General features: G+C 42.3%; 1 protein-coding gene across 1 annotated transcript; it reads left to right on the forward strand.

Annotated features, from left to right (window-relative positions):
- The first annotated feature begins 1,737 nt into the window (after positions 1–1,737).
- On the forward strand, positions 1,738–15,151 carry dcakd (dephospho-CoA kinase domain containing). Its single transcript, XM_083634945.1, has 5 exons — positions 1,738–2,045; positions 5,735–5,846; positions 7,271–7,474; positions 9,890–9,977; positions 13,869–15,151. The coding sequence occupies exons 2-5, from the start codon at positions 5,735–5,737 to the stop codon at positions 14,152–14,154; spliced, it is 690 nt and encodes a 229-aa protein (XP_083491071.1). The 5' UTR covers positions 1,738–2,045; the 3' UTR covers positions 14,155–15,151.
- Positions 15,152–17,372: the final 2,221 nt, after the last annotated feature.

A 17,372-nucleotide genomic window follows, 5' to 3' on the forward strand; every position in this document is an offset into this window, starting at 1 on the left:
CTTTTCGCACCCTAATATAAAGTGAAAGATATCCTTATCAAATAAACACTCCCTCCAGGTGAGATTCGAACTCTGAACCCCAAGATTGTTAAATTGTAAGTCTGGTTCTCTACCATCTGAGCTAACCAGCCTGTTACTTGGTAGAGCCATACTATAGGTCTGTAGAGTCAGAGACTAAGTATTATGTCCTATCCACATACTACTTTCTGTTCAAGTACTTATAGTTTTTAAGATATATTCCACCCAAATACTACCTTCTCTCCAAATACTTATAGTTTTAAAGGTATATTCCATCCAAATACTACTTCATGTCCAAGTACTTAGGTATGTTTCAGCCAAATACTACTTATGTCTAAGTACTTGTAAGTACTTGGACAGAAAGTAGTATTTGGGTGGAATATACCTTTAAACTATAATACTTGGTCTCAGGCTCTACATTCAATAGTATGGCTCGAACAAGCAACAGGCTGGTTAGCTCAGATGGTAGAGAACCAGACTTACAATTTAACAATCTTGGGGTTCAGGGTTCGAATCTCACCTGGAGGGAGTGTTTATTTGATAAGGATATCTTTCACTTTATATTAGGGTGCGAAAAGAGTAACTAATGGACAGGTAATGATTCAGTATATATAAACCACTGAGTATGATGCACCACTTTACAATAGGGTACACAAAAAGATTAACTAATGATTAACTAATACATTCACGCACTGACATTTTGGAATCATTAAGTAATGATTAACTACTCTATTCACGAGCTGAAATTTAGTAATCATTAGGTACTGATTAACTACTCTACTCAGGAAATTAGATACTAATCATTAACTAATGACTACCTACTCATTAACTATGATTAACTAGTGATAAACTAATGCCAAATTTTTCATTAGCGAATGATTAACTGGCGATTAGTTAATGGTTAGTTTATCAGTAACTACTATAGGATTTGTGTACGTTATTGTAAAGTGTTACCGCTACATGACTGCATACGAGAGCGCCTATCAGGTGCTATTGCTGTCAGGAGTATGGACATGTGGCATCAGTGTGTACTAGGGAGAGAATATGTAGGAGATGTGGGAAGGAGGATTGTGGAGTAGTACTTAATGGAAGTGATATTGAAAGTTGCAGTGTGGGGAAGGAACAGCTCAGGTGTTTGCATTGTGAGGGGAATCATGATGCAGGGTCTGTGGATTGTCCACGAAGAAAGAAGGAAAGGGAGGTAAACAAAATCAGAGAAGAACGGGGGACGTCATATGCTGAGGCTGTTAAAAGGTGGAAAGGGGAAAGAAACGAGGGCAGGGTGATTGTACAAAGGGAGCCGGAAAAGGAAAGAGCAAGTCACAGTAATATCTGTATGGACAAGAAGCGATTCCTGGCATTCATCGCCATGGTGATAAACTGTGCTGCTAGTATGACTGGGAAGAGAGGACTGAAATGGTGGTTGACGCTGCAAAGAGATTTCTGGATGTGGTTGATGTATCTGGAGCAGAGATAGATAAAATACTGAGAGATGCATTTGTGCAAACTCAGGCGTCTGTATCTGGAAAGTAATTATGAATCTGAGTACTTTGGGTGGATATGGATATGGGGTTATTTTGTTTATTTTAGTTCAATTAAGATCAGTTTAGGTTTAGTTCAGTAGATGGCGGTAATGCAACATTTTGGATGCCAACCGCCGTAAAACCAAACAGAAGAAGAAGAAGAAGAAGAAGAAGAAGATTGTTTGTGATGCGAGCTCCTGTCTAGCGCTAGGTTGTTAGCACTGCAGTTAGCCAGTCGATTCGACTATGCGTTATAGTTCAAAGTTCTAGATAGCAGTTTTAAGAAATACGCGTCGTTTAAACCTGTTCATCTGGCTGCATATTGTTTTATTTCGAGGTGGAAATGGCTGCGGCATAATTTGCTCACATGTGGTCGTATTGACCTATACACTTGTGCTAACGCTAGCTTGTTTGTTTACTTCGTCTTCCCCACTCTGGCTCCTCTGCACGGATTTCCATTGTAATTTCAGTTCAACTAACGTTAGGGAGTGCCGCACGTATAAGGTAAGGCGAAAAGGCTAATTAGTTATTATCTATTTGGAAAGCAGGATCAAATAACCCTAGTCTCTAAACAGTAAAGTGTCACAATGCTTTTGAATTTAATTACAAATTAAGTAAGGCTCTGTTAACGTTAAACCTCGGGGGTTTAGATACCCATTGAACCAAGAACAACCTTCCACCTAACGATAACTTTCCAAATCTCTCAAACAAGTCTGACACCATAAATTGGCTGCTGAGCCCAACATCAGCTGTGCAGTAACGTTACTTTTACAGCAGAGGGCGTGTTGCCTCCTGGTAGCATGAGAAAGTAACAATTCAGTAACTAGTCACATACATTATTTACATACAGTTTTTCCGATCAACTCAACAGGGTTGTTGTTCAGCATCAGCATAGCTTTACCCACTGACAATCTTTTATTTACAGTTTTAAAATATTTCCTCAATATGTTTCCCAGTTAGGCTTTGGTGTTGTTTTTTCCTCATTTTAGATGGTTATAATGCATTCCTAAATCCTCTTCCACTCCAGAATAGAATTATATTTTTCAATGTAACGTTACACAGCATGCTGCACTATGGCCCCTAACTAGATGTTCTAGAAATGAATGTACCAGTCCAGTCCACTAGCCCCCAATTAAGTTATAGATGGCTTTGAGCCACTCTTGTTTTATATCTTCTTATTATTAAAGCCTTACCACAGCAGTACAACAGACCCTTTTGCACAGATTTTTTACTTATTTCCCATACTCTGTTTTTGTAAATGTATCCCCTTTCATTTGCTTTTAATAGACACTATTATGTGTGGATCTATTTTTTTTATATACATCAAATGCACAACCTGTTAATCTGCAGATGTGTATTTTTCTTGTATGCAGGTATTTTTAATCTGTTCAAGTTAACCATGCTCTGACTTTTTTCTCTCTCAGTTTGAGGCTATTATGTTTTTAAACATAATTTTCAACAGATGGTAAAAGGTCCAACAAGAATCACTCGATCGAGTAAAACCTTGATTGATTTGATAGTCACAAACAGACCCGAACGAGTCACAAGGACATACAATTTATTAACGGGCCTGTCTGACCACAATATGACCCTGATTACTAGAAAACTAACAAAACAGCGTCTACCAGTGTTTGTAAATGAACATAAACCAGGGAGTGCCTTCATTCCCAAAAATAAAATGCCACAATTTGAAAACGAACTAAATAAAATTGACTGGAATGACGTTTTACAAACCAATGATCCAGATAACTGCTGTAACACTCTGCTAAAAACTCTCACAGAACTGCTTGAGAAATATACACAGATCTTTAAAAGCAAACAAAGAAGAGTCTCTTTACCCTGGCTGAATAATGATATTCGCAAGTTAATGAAAAAAAGAGATCTAGCATTGAAAAAGTCACTGCTCACCAAAGTGAATACAGACCTCCTTATTTTTAAAGGCTTAAGAAACATGGTTGTAAGGGAGCTGCGTAAGGCAAAAACCACTTACTTTACACAGCTGATTGCAGAATCTGGAGGAAATAGCGCCTCTCTCTGGAAGCACTTAAATAGCCTCACTAAACTTAAACCCAGTGAACAAAAATCAATAAATGAGCTGGAGGTGAAGGGAGTAATCAGCACTGATAGTACAGAAATAGCAAATGAATTTAATAATTACTTTATACAATCAGTGGAAGAGCTTGCAGACAATTTTGAACCAGTAACGACACCACATGTTATTATGAAAGACTCATCACAATCCTTTTATATTAAAGAGGTTGACCAAGAGAAAGTGGGTAGAATTATCAATAAATTAAGTAACTCAAAGGCAAAGGATCTGTTTGGGCTGGATACTGCTTTTATTAAAACACATAGCGCCACCCTGATCAAACCTATAACTCATATGATAAACACCTCCATAAGAACTGGTAAATTCCCACAAAGCTGGAAAACAGCAACCATCATACCAATTTTCAAAGCTGGAGCACCAAAGCTAGCTAGCAACTATAGACCAATTGCTATTCTACCCGTTTTCTCAAAAGTCCTGGAGAAAGTTGTTGCAGAACAACTCATTGACCACCTAGAAAGCAATAAACTTATTTACCCCAAACAATTCGGATTCAGGGCAGGGTTTTCAACGGAAACGGCTAACTGCTACCTCACTGAAAACATCAAGAGTTCACTGGACAAGGGTAATGTAGTGGGAGCGGTGTTTTTAGACCTTAAAAAGGCCTTTGACACCGTAAACCACAAGATCTTATTAAATAAACTTACAACTTTTAATTTTTCAGAGCAAGCAACCGGCTGGTTTGCTTCATATCTCGGCTGTAGAGAGCAATGTGTTAAAATCAGAGGAAAACACTCAATCCCCCGACAATCAAGAATGGGCATTCCACAAGGCTCGATCTTGGGGCCTTTGCTCTTTAGCTTGTACATAAATGATCTACCAGCATGTTGCAAAAGTGCTGGTTGTCAAATGTACGCTGACGACACAGTCATTTATGTATCAGCTAAAACCCCTTTTCAAGCAGCTGAGATACTAACTAATGAAATGAAGGTTGTATCCCAATGGCTCAAAAACAACCACCTAACTCTGAATCTCACTAAGACTGTATCTATGTGTTTCTCCATAAGAAGGAGAGCACAAGACAGTCTCATAATACAAATAGATCGAGAGGAAATAAAAGAGGTCAACGATTTTAAATTCTTAGGTGTCATCTTGGATTCTCAACTCAAATTTGACAAACATGTGAAAAAAATATGCAAAACAGTCAAGATCAATTTGAACTGCTTTAGAATGATAAGACATTACATACCTCTCAAGGCAGCTCAACTGTTCATGCATGCCATGATATTTTCTCACTTATCTTACTGTGTAACTGTATGGGCCCAGGCTTCACAGGCAACTGTCAAACCTGTCACATCACTGTACAAACAGGCACTGAAAATAATGGATCGAAAACAAATGAAATGGCATCACTGTAAAATTCTACACAAGTACAAGCTGCTCAGTTTTGACAGCTTCATTAAGTTTTCATTTGTCAAGTTGATTTTTAAATGTGTGAATAATCTTGTCCCAGCCGTACTTTCACCATATGTCACAAAAATAAACAGCAATAGAATTGCCACAAGGGGATCAGCGAATGGCAATTGTAGAGTGGCCCAACGCAAAACTACCTTCGGTCAGTCATCCTTTTCAGTAAAAGGGATACACATGTGGAATTCCCTACCAACAGAAATAAAAATGCAAACTAATCTGAAAAGCTTTAATGAAAAGGTGAAACACTGGCTGAAGCAAAATCAAACCTGCGACCATTGATTACTGATGTAGTGGTGTAATTCTACTGTAAATCTTGTATGATGTAGTAGCATAATTTTACTGTAAATTTTGTATGATCGTGTCACAATTTTTATGTTTGCACTTTGTTTAGATTATGTTTTTTATTAGAAAAGCCTACCCAGGGACAGGGATTGCAAATTAGCCTTGGCTAGATATCCTATATGCATCGCATATGTTTCATGTTCTTGTAACTTGTTACAATGATTCTTGCATTGTCCCTGACAAATAAACGAATAAATAAAATAAAAAAATAATAATACAACAAAATAGACAATATTTTTCCAGTTTTTTGTGTGGCTTTGGCTTTGAACCACCGACCGTAAATATGGATAGTGATTCTGGTAACATCCTGACCTTTGACCTTTGCCTCCAGATGTTTTTGGTGGGACTGACCGGCGGTATCGCCTCAGGGAAGAGCACAGTGTCTTCAATGCTGCGGGAGCTCGGATGCCCCATCATTGATGCTGATGTGGTGGCCAGGAAAGGTAGGCCACTCCCTCTCTCTCTGCTGGTCCTTTAGGCCACGCCCTCTCTCTCTGCCGGTCCTTTCCAGTGCAACCTCTTCTGGTTCACAGAATGAATATACTGTATAGAGATACTGTAGAGAATTAGTGATGTCACGGTACCAATAATTCAGTAGTCGGTACCGGTACTAGTGAATTTCCACGGTACTCGGTACCACGGTAAAAAAAACAGACTGATATTTCTTCAACAGATTCTCCTTTATTAAAGTATGCAACCATTTCCAATGAACAAATGGCATGTAGCCTTCAACTTTAAAACAAAACAATGTGCTTCTGCTTACTTCTTACATTCAACTCTGTATGGCAGTGAGGGCAGACAGTGCAACACCAGTGGCATGTAGCCCTCAAGTATTGTTTATTGAAAAAAAAACAAAAAAAAAACGATACGCTCGGGAACCATGCAAAAACAGGTACCGAAAACCGTGACAACACTAATAGAGAATATATATAAAGATATAGTTATGGACAAAACAAAACACTACCGTACTTGGTTAGGTAAAAAAAAAAGATTAAGAAAAGCATTTACATTATGTTAGGTTATTTAGCAGATGCTTTTATCCAAAGCGACTTACAATAGTACATTTTGGCAACAGTAGTGCAATCAACTGTGCATCACAATCTTTATCAGCGAAGACCTTAAAGGGTGTGTGTGTGTGTGTGTGTGTGTGTGTGTGTGTGTGTGTGTGTGTGTGTGTGTGTGTGTCTGTCTGTCTGTCTGTCTGTCTGTCTGTCTGTCTGTCTGTCTGTCTGTCTGTCTGTCTGTCTGTCTGTCTGTCTGTCTGTGTGTGTGTGTGTGTGTGCGTGCGCGCGTGCGTGCGTGCAATAGGGATGTAACGATAACCGGTTTTAATGATAACCATGATAAAATTCCTTATGATACCGTACCGTTTCAAATTTTCATTATCGTTAAAACCGTGGTACCGTGATTACAGTGTGTTGAAAAACATGGTAAATACTGTCCATTATCAACCAAAGTTGGCAACCTTCTCCCAGATGCAAATGTGCAGCCTTGGATAAATGATTTCAGTGAGTTTATCACTCCTTTTTGGGTCTGAGTTTTCAATATAAAACGTCGTAAAATGATTTCAGTGAGTCTCGATAACGACGATAACCGTGATAATTTTGGTCACGATAATCGTGATGTGAAATTTTCATACCGTTACATCTCTAGTGTGCAATACAACATAACAGCAAAAAGACATAGGACAATTGGGCAGTGTTAAAACTAGACATTAGGTGATTAAGAAGACAAGACAGTACAACAGTACAGCAGTTTACCTTGAGTTGGGAGGTTGGGTTTAGCTAGTGTGTAATTATGTGACATGTATGATGTCAAGTGGCATTTGTTAAGCACCAACTTCTCACTGCCCATGCTTCGGTAACAGTGGTGGAGCCCCACAGTGCTGCCTACTGCCGCATCGTCGACCACTTCGGCCCAGAGATCCTGTTGGAGAGCGGGGAGATCGACAGGCAGAAGCTGGGGCAGCTCATCTTTGCCAGTGAGGAAAAGAGGAAGCTGCTGAACTCCATCACTCACCCAGAGATCCACAAAGCCATGCTCAAAGAGATCCTCCTCTACTTCCTCAGAGGTGAGGGAGGAATCAGGCTTACATGGCTCATTTACAGGGAGGGAGGGGGGGGGGGGATTAGCTCACTGTGAGGCAGCACTGTGAGGCAGCACTGGCCATCAGATTTGAGGCTGTTCTTCACAAAGCTTCCTAAGTAGGGGTGGGGCCGATCCGATCCAATATCGGTATCGGGTGCCGATACCAACATAATTCACGAATCAGAATTGGATCGGAAATTTTTGTTTTGTTTTGTTGTTTTTTGCAATTCCAGCGCGGGGGCGCTGGCCGTAATTTGCTCGTGTATAATAGTATCCTTCTTTGCCTTGTATATTTTCTTAATTTTGTCTGCTTTTTGCAAGGTATATAAAAAAAAATCTTTATTTGGCCAAATCTTTGCCTATGCTGTATATTCAAGAAAAATATCGGTATCGGAATAATATTGGTATCGGCAGATATCCAAATTCAGGTATCGGAATCGGATCGGAAGTGAAAAATGTGGATCGGTGCATCCCTATTCCTAAGCATAATAATTGCTCTTAAATTAAAAACAGGAACAACATTCCCAAGTCTATAACATTTTAAGAGGTGGAGAGTAGTAGGTGTTTGGTATACATTTGATCTTTGGTGGTCAGCTTTTTAAACTATCACAGTTCTTGTTAATCCAAACAAGTCTTTATTGGTTAGAATTAGAAACGTTGTATTCAAACCCACAATCTGCAAATGGATGGTAATGATAGTAAAACATAGATGGGCGTTACATTACATTTAAATTATGTTTCAGCTTATTATTGCCTCAAGGCCAAAATAAACTACTGCTTTATGGTTATATTTCTAGCTACATAGCTACAATGAAAAATCAATCACTTATTCCTGTAACAGCCCCCTCCCACTCTACTGCAACAGAAACCCAGGGGCATATGTGACTCGAGTCTTTGAAAACGATGATAAATGTCACAACTTGTACTGACTTCATGCCTGGCTGCACGTGACCGCTCGTGTCAAAAATAGGCCAGATGCAGAAACGCTCACTTCAGGGCAGGAGCCGCCCGCCCCCTGCCACGCCACGGCCGGTGTGGTCCCGCCCCGTGCCACGCCACGGCCGGTGTGGTCCCGCCCCGTGCCACGCCACGGCCGGTGTGGTCCCTCTACTCCGTTAACAAGGATGCCGAAATGAAACTGTCCACATGCTTCGTCTCGCTTCCATTTCCAGTGTGTTTGCACTGTTAAGCTTGTATTATGCTCACCCTGCCGTGAAGGGCGCGGGGGTGGAGCGAGGGCCGGGCGCGTCAAATGACGTAAATTTGTTGGGCGCTACCTCCGTCGGGCGCTCGCCTTGTGCCTGATTTTTTTTCTCACAGCGCGAGCAACGCACGGCTTCTCTCCAAACATGTCCGCTTTCAAGCCACTGAGCCCTGAACACTGAGCTGTGTTTTCGCCACATTTCTTGACCCATGTGGTAGGCTATAAACTTTGATTTGCAACTGTTCGTTTTTAGTCATTACACCAAGTAAATGTGTTGTGTTGAGAGCATTATTGAGAAAGATTAAAAGCATCACAGAGTAGGCAATCAGGGCTGAGAAGTAAAACGGCTTTCAGTAAAAACAAGTTTGGTGATTCCTTCATGTGCTGATGTGGGGTCGTTTGAGAGTGAAAGCGCACTCAGTACTGCACATAATAGCGTTTCATTGCGACTTTTCCACGGGCTGTTCTCACTATTACCATTGTACAATACATGCTGATCACTTTCTGAGTATAATGGCATCAGCCCCAGGTCTGCACGGTGACTCAAGGAGACTCGCGGGGCCCCACCCCCAACGAGCTTGGTCGAGTATAATTCAGCCTTTAGAAGGTAGTGTGTCTTTGTGGGGGGGAAATGTTCCTTTCCAAATAGAACCTTTTCTAAATAGAACTCATCTATTGACAGAAAACCTTTATTTCTGTCTAGATAACATATTATGTGGGCAGCTGTGGCTCAGGAGGTAGAGCGGGTCATCCACTAATCAGAAGGTTGGTGGTTCGATCCCCGGCTCCTCCAGTCCACATGTCGAAGTGTCCTTGTGCAAGACACTGAACCCCAAATTGCTCCCGATGGCTGTGCCAGCACCCTGCGTGGTAACTTACCGCCACTGGTGTATGAATGTGTGTGTGAATGGGTGAATGTAGGCATACGTTGTAAAGTGCTTTGAGTGGTCGGTAGACTAGAAAAGCGCTCTAAAAATGCAGTCCATTTACCATATTGACCGGTATGATTATACTGTGTGAGCGTTTGTATTTTGCAAAACAATGTTGATCAGAGTTTTCAAAGACTCGTGAATGACCCTAGGTTCCTTCAGAGTGCAAATGTGTTGTGCATGGTGTGGAAAACACCATCTCGTCACTGCAGCATTGTGACAAAGACACTAATTAATTGTGTCAATGCCTCCTCCCTGTCCCCAGGATACCGCTACGTGGTGCTGGACGTGCCCCTTCTCTTTGAGACCCGGCGCCTCACCCAGTTTCTCAACCACACTGTGGTGGTCTACTGGTAAGACCACTGACCACTGCTCATTTTACTAGAGGTTTTTAGTTATAGGGCCCTATTTTGACGATCATAGCGCATAGTGGTTCTAAAAAAAAAATCACATGAAGGACCGCTAAACTGACAAGGATTAGACCCCCATTTGATAGGATTTTGTCCCACGTTCCCCCATATGATAATAAGATTGATGCTTTTAGATGTTTTATTACAGAAAGTGTATAAAACCCATGACCAAAATAGTCATTGTGTTACTTATGAATGGAATTATAGCTAAAATAAATTACCCCCCTTTTGGCTGGGGAACCCCTGGGGGTCCCCGGCAGGGGCGCCGTATAGGGGGGGAAACCTAGGACGATGCTAGGGGCCCTTGAAGCTGACAGGGGCCCTAAAAAAATATATATATATATTTTATTTTTTTTGCAATTCCATCGCGGGCCACACAGGGGGCGCCCGCGGGCCGCCAGTTGAGTATCTCTGGTCTAGTCTGTCCGGCGCCATCTGAACATTTATTCAACTTTTCTTAACTACTGGAAATTACCGTGTTAGACCTTAGTGAAATATGCTTACTTCACAGAGTGTTTACATTTCCCTCCTGTCTAGCGAACATTTAATCAATGCAAACAATTGTTTGCAAGCCGTTCCCAACTGATAAAGGAGGTGAGACACACACAGCAGCATTGTGTTGAATGACATGGTAGTTGGCACAATTGCAGTGGGTCTGTGGGGATTTATTTGTAATACTAATAATAATAATAATAGTAATAAAAAAATAAGAAGGATCAACACAATTTATTTGTCCACATAATGACCATTATATGAAAGGAAAAGCAGCCCACAAATGACAGCCAATGAGAAAAGGAGAACATAATGATATTAAGACTGAATAATGATATCACAACAGTCTCATGCTAAACACTCTCCTGTTGGACTCCACATGTGTATCAATATTCTTTCTAGTCATTAGTTGATAGTGTTTCTTTGTTCCCTCTGGTGTATTCAGAGCAGAGAGAGAGTATGATGATTCAACAGGGATGAGAGTGAGAAAAGGAGCAAATATTGATGGTTAAGACTGAATAATGACAACACTACAGTGTTATCCTAATATAATTTAAAATGCGATATTATCCTCTAAATCAGCTTCAAACAGCCCAAATTTTTCGGCCGGCGCCCTTCGGACGCCGGCATCAGTGGGGCCCATACTATGTCCTGTCATGGGGCCCAAAATCCCTGGCGGCGCCCCTGGTCCCCGGAGCCCCATTTGAGAACCATTGGTCTAAACGCATGGGGCAAGGTGCGTTTGGGCAAGTGTCTGTGTCCAATTGGTAGTTAAGCGACGAGCGCAAATGAGGCCACACTGCCCAGATAGGTTGTACTAAGTCCCTTGTTTATTCATAGGTGTGTTCTGGCCGTTACATGAAGTCAACCATTCAGAGTGTTCTCTCCCATTCCCTTTAAGAGCCAGGTACACTTAGAACTTGACGCATTGATATTTTAACGGCAGATCATCGGCTTTTGTCTGGACTAATTGCTTGCATCCAAGCAATGAACAGACCGCATCAGTAAGCTAATGTACTGTAGCCTATAGGAAAATAAACCACAGAGGGGTGGGAGGGGGGATCGCAACGAAACATCTGTGTATGAATTTCTAAAATACAATATGGTGAGGCGTAGCCATTACCTCAGCAGGCATATTATTGCCAAACGTGCTTTTTTTTTCCTCAATTTTTTATCCAATTTTGATCCCCCATTAGTGGTATTTTTTTATTTATTTATCCTGGTTGCTGCTCCACCCTCTGCCGATCTGGGGATATCCGAAAACTGGCTCCATGCTTCCTCCGAGACATGGGCAGTTAGCCAGCTGCTTCTTTTCACCTGAAAGGGGAAGCTTCACCGGTAGGACATAGCACGTGGGAGGATCACGCTATTCCAACCAGTTCCCCTCCCTCCGAACAGGCGTCCCTAACGACCAAAGGAGGCACCACATCAGCAACCAGGATATTGCATGTTTTGGTGAAGGGGTTCCTATATGAAGGAAACCCCCGGGAGGCACGGGGAGAACATGCAAACTCCACAGAGAAAGGCCCTTTTGACGACCCCACCCGGGCGGTGGCCACTCGAGGACATGCGGACGGGCACGCATTCCTTCAGCGTTCACAGCGTCCCAGGTGGGAATCGAACCCAGGACCTTCGAGCTGTGATGCGACAGTGCTTACCACTGCACCACCGTACCCCCCATTGCCAAACGTGCTTGAGTAACAAAACGGCACAAACAACTGAGTGAGAGTAATTAAATTATAACAAACAACAGTAACAAACTATAGGCTCTTTCAATCATTGTGAAACTGCATGGAATCCTTGGAATGTGTTTTTACGCATCACTCAGCTGACTTTCTTCTGCCTACTGTGTACCACCGTGTACCGTGTACCACCACCGGTACAGTGGTGTATAGATAGACCCATTTGGAGTGGATGTCACAGGGTTAGTTGCGCACGCATTGCGGTAACAGAAACTCTGAGGAAACAAGTGAAGCTGAAACTAGAGAGATCCCCGGAAAATGGGAAAAAGCCGTTTTGCCGATTCCGATTTTCTTTCTAAGAACAACAATTGACAGCTTACACAAACGTTTTTGTAACTTTGTTTGAAAATTAAGATTCATTTAACAATTCTTATCATTTGCATGAAGTAGGACCATCTCACTCAAACACATCTCAAAATAAACGTGTTCCAGGTTACTGGACAGAGCTTTTTTGTGCAAATACAATGAATACAAAAATTAAATAAAATCCAATAGCCTATATCCCACAGCTATCATGCATTTACTTTTCCAAAAGAAAACAGGTGCAACAGAACATCAGAATGATCCATGGACAAGGAGTTTATAGCCTGGCTCCAGACCAGTCCTCTTGAGTAGAGGGGAAATGAGTTTATGAGTTACTGTAACGATCTTCAGTCTGAATATCAGGCGGAGTTTACACACAGTCTGAAATTTCGTATGCGTTTTTTTTTATCTGCCATCCGAAAAAACGCACAGAAAACCTTGCACACTTGTGAGTCCGATGCATTTGTATTATTATGTCCGTCGTTCTATTTGCAATACGAAACAAATAGTCTCTCCTGTATCCACGTTACAACATGACTGACAGGCTGAGGCAGCAGCGCTGATGTGGAATGGAGAAGGCAGGTCGGGGAGTGCCTGGTTATACTGGACACAATGCTCACGTTCACCTCGCCAAGCCGGCTGTGCGCGGTGACGGGTTGCTGGAGCACCGCTTCCCGGGGAGAGAGAGCAGAGAGAGAGGGGCCAGTGAGAGGTGAAGCGAGCCGCTCAGACTGGACTCCAGCCAGCGGGACTCGGCCGCACCAAACAGTCGATTACAATCTGTTGCAGGTTTTGCTTAAAAACAGTGAGCGATGAGAGGACCGTGAGTTTGAGGGTGTTTTGTAGTTATAGTGTATAGTGTTAAATCTTATGAAATAACCATTAGGCTATCGATGAAATTTGCTAAATATAATGGCTTGTCCATTAAATCATTTTGGGGGACGAGTTGTACGCATGATGTCCCATGGAAAATCTGTCTGAATATAGTTTTGGAATATGTTTAAGTGACTTCTAACTGAATGTCCCACAAGGACTCTGCTGCAGCGTGCGTCACTTTGCGCCGGATCCGGATGGAAGATCGACTTTGTTTACAGGCGTCAGGTTTTAAATATATCATTTAGAAGGTGACATTTTGAAGTTGTTTTTTACATAAACTGGCCATTAGGTCTATAGTTTTGCAAGCTATTGGATTCTTGTCTCTCTACGCCTTATTAGCATGACTCACCGCCTCCTGGATTTTTTAACAAGGCGCCCTGGCCGTAGCATAAATAGCCTCCGTTGTCTGTTGTCTCTCCAGCGACCCTGCCACTCAGCTGCTGCGCCTGATGCAGAGGGACGGCCTGAGCCAGGAGCAGGCGGCGCAGCGCGTGGCCGCCCAGATGCCGCTCAACGAGAAGCGCGGCCTGGCTAAGCATGTGGTGGAGAACTCAGGCAGCCGCGAGGACACCCACCGGCAGGTCCTGCGGCTGCACACCAAGCTGGACGACTCCATGGAGTTCCTCTTAGTGAGGGCCATCGCTATCGCCGCCTCCGCCAGTCTGGGCGGGATACTACTGTATGCAGCCAAGATGCTTTTGTCCTAGCCGAGGAAAAGACGATGAGAGCAAAGGGTGTGGCCATGGTCAGAAGTGGGCGTGGCCGGGTCGAAGGTCCTGATTCAGTGTGCTGTGAGATTAATATGGAAGCACCCACTGCTGAAGCTCAGTGGTGCAGTGTTGCTCCGTTATTGTTGACATAGAACTTGCACTGACACGTGGTTTAGCGACTCAGAGGGGTTTCATGTGCAATTTGTGTAGGGATCCTCAGAAAACATAGTTCTTAAAGCTAAAATCCTTATTTTAGTGGACCAGATACCTAGCATCAGTAAGGTTATGGAAACTGATAACAGTGGGAACAATGAGATTATAATTAGACCTTGTCCATCATATAATTTTATCCAAATCAGAAGTTTGGTTGATTTGATATAGATTGAAAACAGATGCACAAGGACATGACATGGGGCAAATGGAACAAATGAAAGAGTTTATTTTTGCTACCTGTGATACACTGGAGTCATGGTTTCTTATCTTACTGTGGTGTCTTTCATAGTTTACACATTTAGTACATATGTTACCCAATAGCTCTCACTTCAAACAAGACTTTTAAATTGTTTAAGATAGTGCATACTGCATAGGACTACCTGTGTAAAAATGGCAAAGTTATCCACATTCATGAAATGATTTTAATTTAGGTGATTATAGAACAAAGTAATATGAATGATCCGACCTTTAGAGAATGTTTTAAAGTGACATTTTATTGACTTGCTTAATGAAGACATACTGTAGCTGTTGAAGAGGAAAGGATGTGTTTGACAATCCACTTTTTATGTAAACAATGTGAATTTACACTACTAACACATTTCTAGGAAGTTAAGCTTATTAAAAAACAGACTTTGTATTTTCCTACACTTAAAGCGGTCTTCTGTAAATACTAAGCCAATGATTTTTTTGGGGGGGGGTATGCACACTCACTTGTAACTAATATACTGTACATAATTTGTCAGATCAGCTGCTTAACTTGTGAAAGATGAATGTAAATTATCATATATTACTGTTTTAAAGTAACCAGAACTATCACAATGACTGTGTCCCTTATTTGGTTTTTCTTTTTAATTACTTCTACGTCTCCCGTCAGATATCGGACAAACATTAATGAAGCTGACAAATATAAATCCTATTGAGAATATTGAAATGCATCTACCTCCAATCAACTATCCTCAGCAAACAACGGAAATTCGAACTACAATCAGTGTATACAGGAAGATGTGTTCCGAACTGGTCTTTTAGGAATCCGTATTGAACTTGTATTAGCGGCCATTATGTCATGCACTTGTGTTTGTCCACACTGGAGCTTAGGCATGAAAATCCCAGCCTGAAGGTGGGTTTAGTTCAGTCACATGACTCTCTGGCACTGTGCTCCCGCTTGCCTTGTCTTGGCATTCCAAGCAGGGCGAGTCTGCCTGCCTTACTTGACTCCATCATCCAAAACCCCCGCTGGTCTGCTCTTAGTTTTTTTTAGCAAGGCATTGCAGAATTAATGCAGGGTGACTTGGGCTGGGGGGGAGGGGGGTCGGCAGTGAACCAGCACTGCCTGGCCACACACACACACACGCTAATAAAAAACGCACATAGTCGCACACACAATTGCAGTGTAACACAAATCACTGCAGAGCTGCTCATTAGCCAGGGCCATGATAAGGAACACAGTCCTTTTCTTGGCTGCTCTGTCCATCCAGGGGTCACTGTGCTTTACTGGGCGGCCAGCTGTTCATCAGAGATGTCCAGGTATCCCTTAACTCCTCAGTCTGTTTGAGACACAGACAGAGACCCGATGAGCAAGGAGGACTGTTATGTGTGAACGCTTCAGGTGGCAGAGAAGGGTGGCAAAGTCAGTCTGAATTTAAAAAAGGGGTTTAATTCAGAGGGTGTTATGAGCTACAAAGGTGAGAGATCCAAGTTGCCTTAAACTCACGCAGATATGCATGAATACAGGCACAAGATGGTATTTTAGCGTGCGACGCGGGGCCTTTTGGGCAGCAAAGCAAATCATTTTCTGGTGGCAGGGGGGCGAAGAGTTCCATAATCACAACATCATGTTCAGGGAGTTGTCCCACGGCACCATAGTGTGTCGACATTTTGGAATCTCCTGTCTGAGTGATTTTTCATCATCCTCCAGCACACTGCTGTCAGGGAATGTAAAGCAGCAAAGGCAAAGCAAATCATTAGCTTCACGCCAAACTCAGTTGTGACCCAGGCTGATTGCCAGGATCAGCACATAGACATGAACGAGGGAATGATGCAGCATTGTTTTCATAAAGCATTGACTTTGTAACTAGGCTCATTTTATCACAGCCACAATGAAAATTCGTGCCAAGAGAGTTATATTTTTCCAGTATTGGTAATTAGGTGTGTGGAAGCCAGCCTCTTCGACCTAGGACCTGCGGGCATGGCTACACGACACCGAGTTGGACCTCTGACGTTACACGAAAGAAGAAGAAGAAGGTGTGTGTTTAAAGCCTTTTTCAGATTTTAACATTGTAGCGCATCATAAATGCATACAAGAGATTCTGAATTGTTTCTAAGAAGAATTGAGTGACTCTTAAATATCTTCATGAAATCTTGAGGATTGACTGTGTGTGTGTGTGTGTGTGTGTGTGTGTGTGTGTGTGTGTGTGTGTGTGTGTGTGTGTGTGTGTGTGTGTGTGTGTGTGTGTGTGTGTGTGTGTGTGTGTGTGTGTGTGAGAGAGTGAGTGCGTGCGTGCGTGGAAAAGGGTAAGGTCAAGTCACATTCAGGTTTGGATCTATATCACAACTGTGTCAGTGCCACAAACCAGAACATACTGTACCAGGTGATTTCTTAGTTTACGTCGTCCGACCTGGTATGTGCTCTCCCCCGGCTCCGGCAAATTGGAGGGTTAAATTTCCATTTGTGATTTTCATAATTAGCTGATAAGTACAAGTTGTGCATGTGAAATTGAAATAGGTTAGACTGATCCTTGTAACTAACTTGAATAATTCAAGCTGTCCAATATAAATGAATATCTTTTGATCCTCTCACAAAAAAAAGTAGGCTAATTTCATAACCTGCAGCATTTTGGGTGATCCCCGCCCTGTTATGACCACACAGAAACCCCACAGACAATGCGAGAACCTGAACCATGCAAACACAATCCAAATTGCGTAAACGCTTAGACCAGGGATACTCAACATGCTTTGCTCGGGGGCCACTTCTGAAAAATGACAGGAGGCCAGGGGCCAGTTAA

This window comes from Poromitra crassiceps (assembly GCF_964638095.1).
Source record: "Poromitra crassiceps genome assembly, chromosome: 4".
Taxonomy (NCBI): domain Eukaryota; kingdom Metazoa; phylum Chordata; class Actinopteri; order Beryciformes; family Melamphaidae; genus Poromitra; species Poromitra crassiceps.

Excerpts from the sequence above, each read along its gene's own strand:
- dcakd (XM_083634945.1), top strand. The coding sequence starts at position 5,735 with ATGTTTTTGGTGGGACTGACCGGCGGTATCGCCTCAGGGAAGAGCACA. Across the intron at positions 7,475-9,889 it reads CCTCCTCTACTTCCTCAGAG|GATACCGCTACGTGGTGCTG; the intron begins GTGAGGGAGGAA and ends CCCTGTCCCCAG. Across the intron at positions 9,978-13,868 it reads CACACTGTGGTGGTCTACTG|CGACCCTGCCACTCAGCTGC; the intron begins GTAAGACCACTG and ends TTGTCTCTCCAG.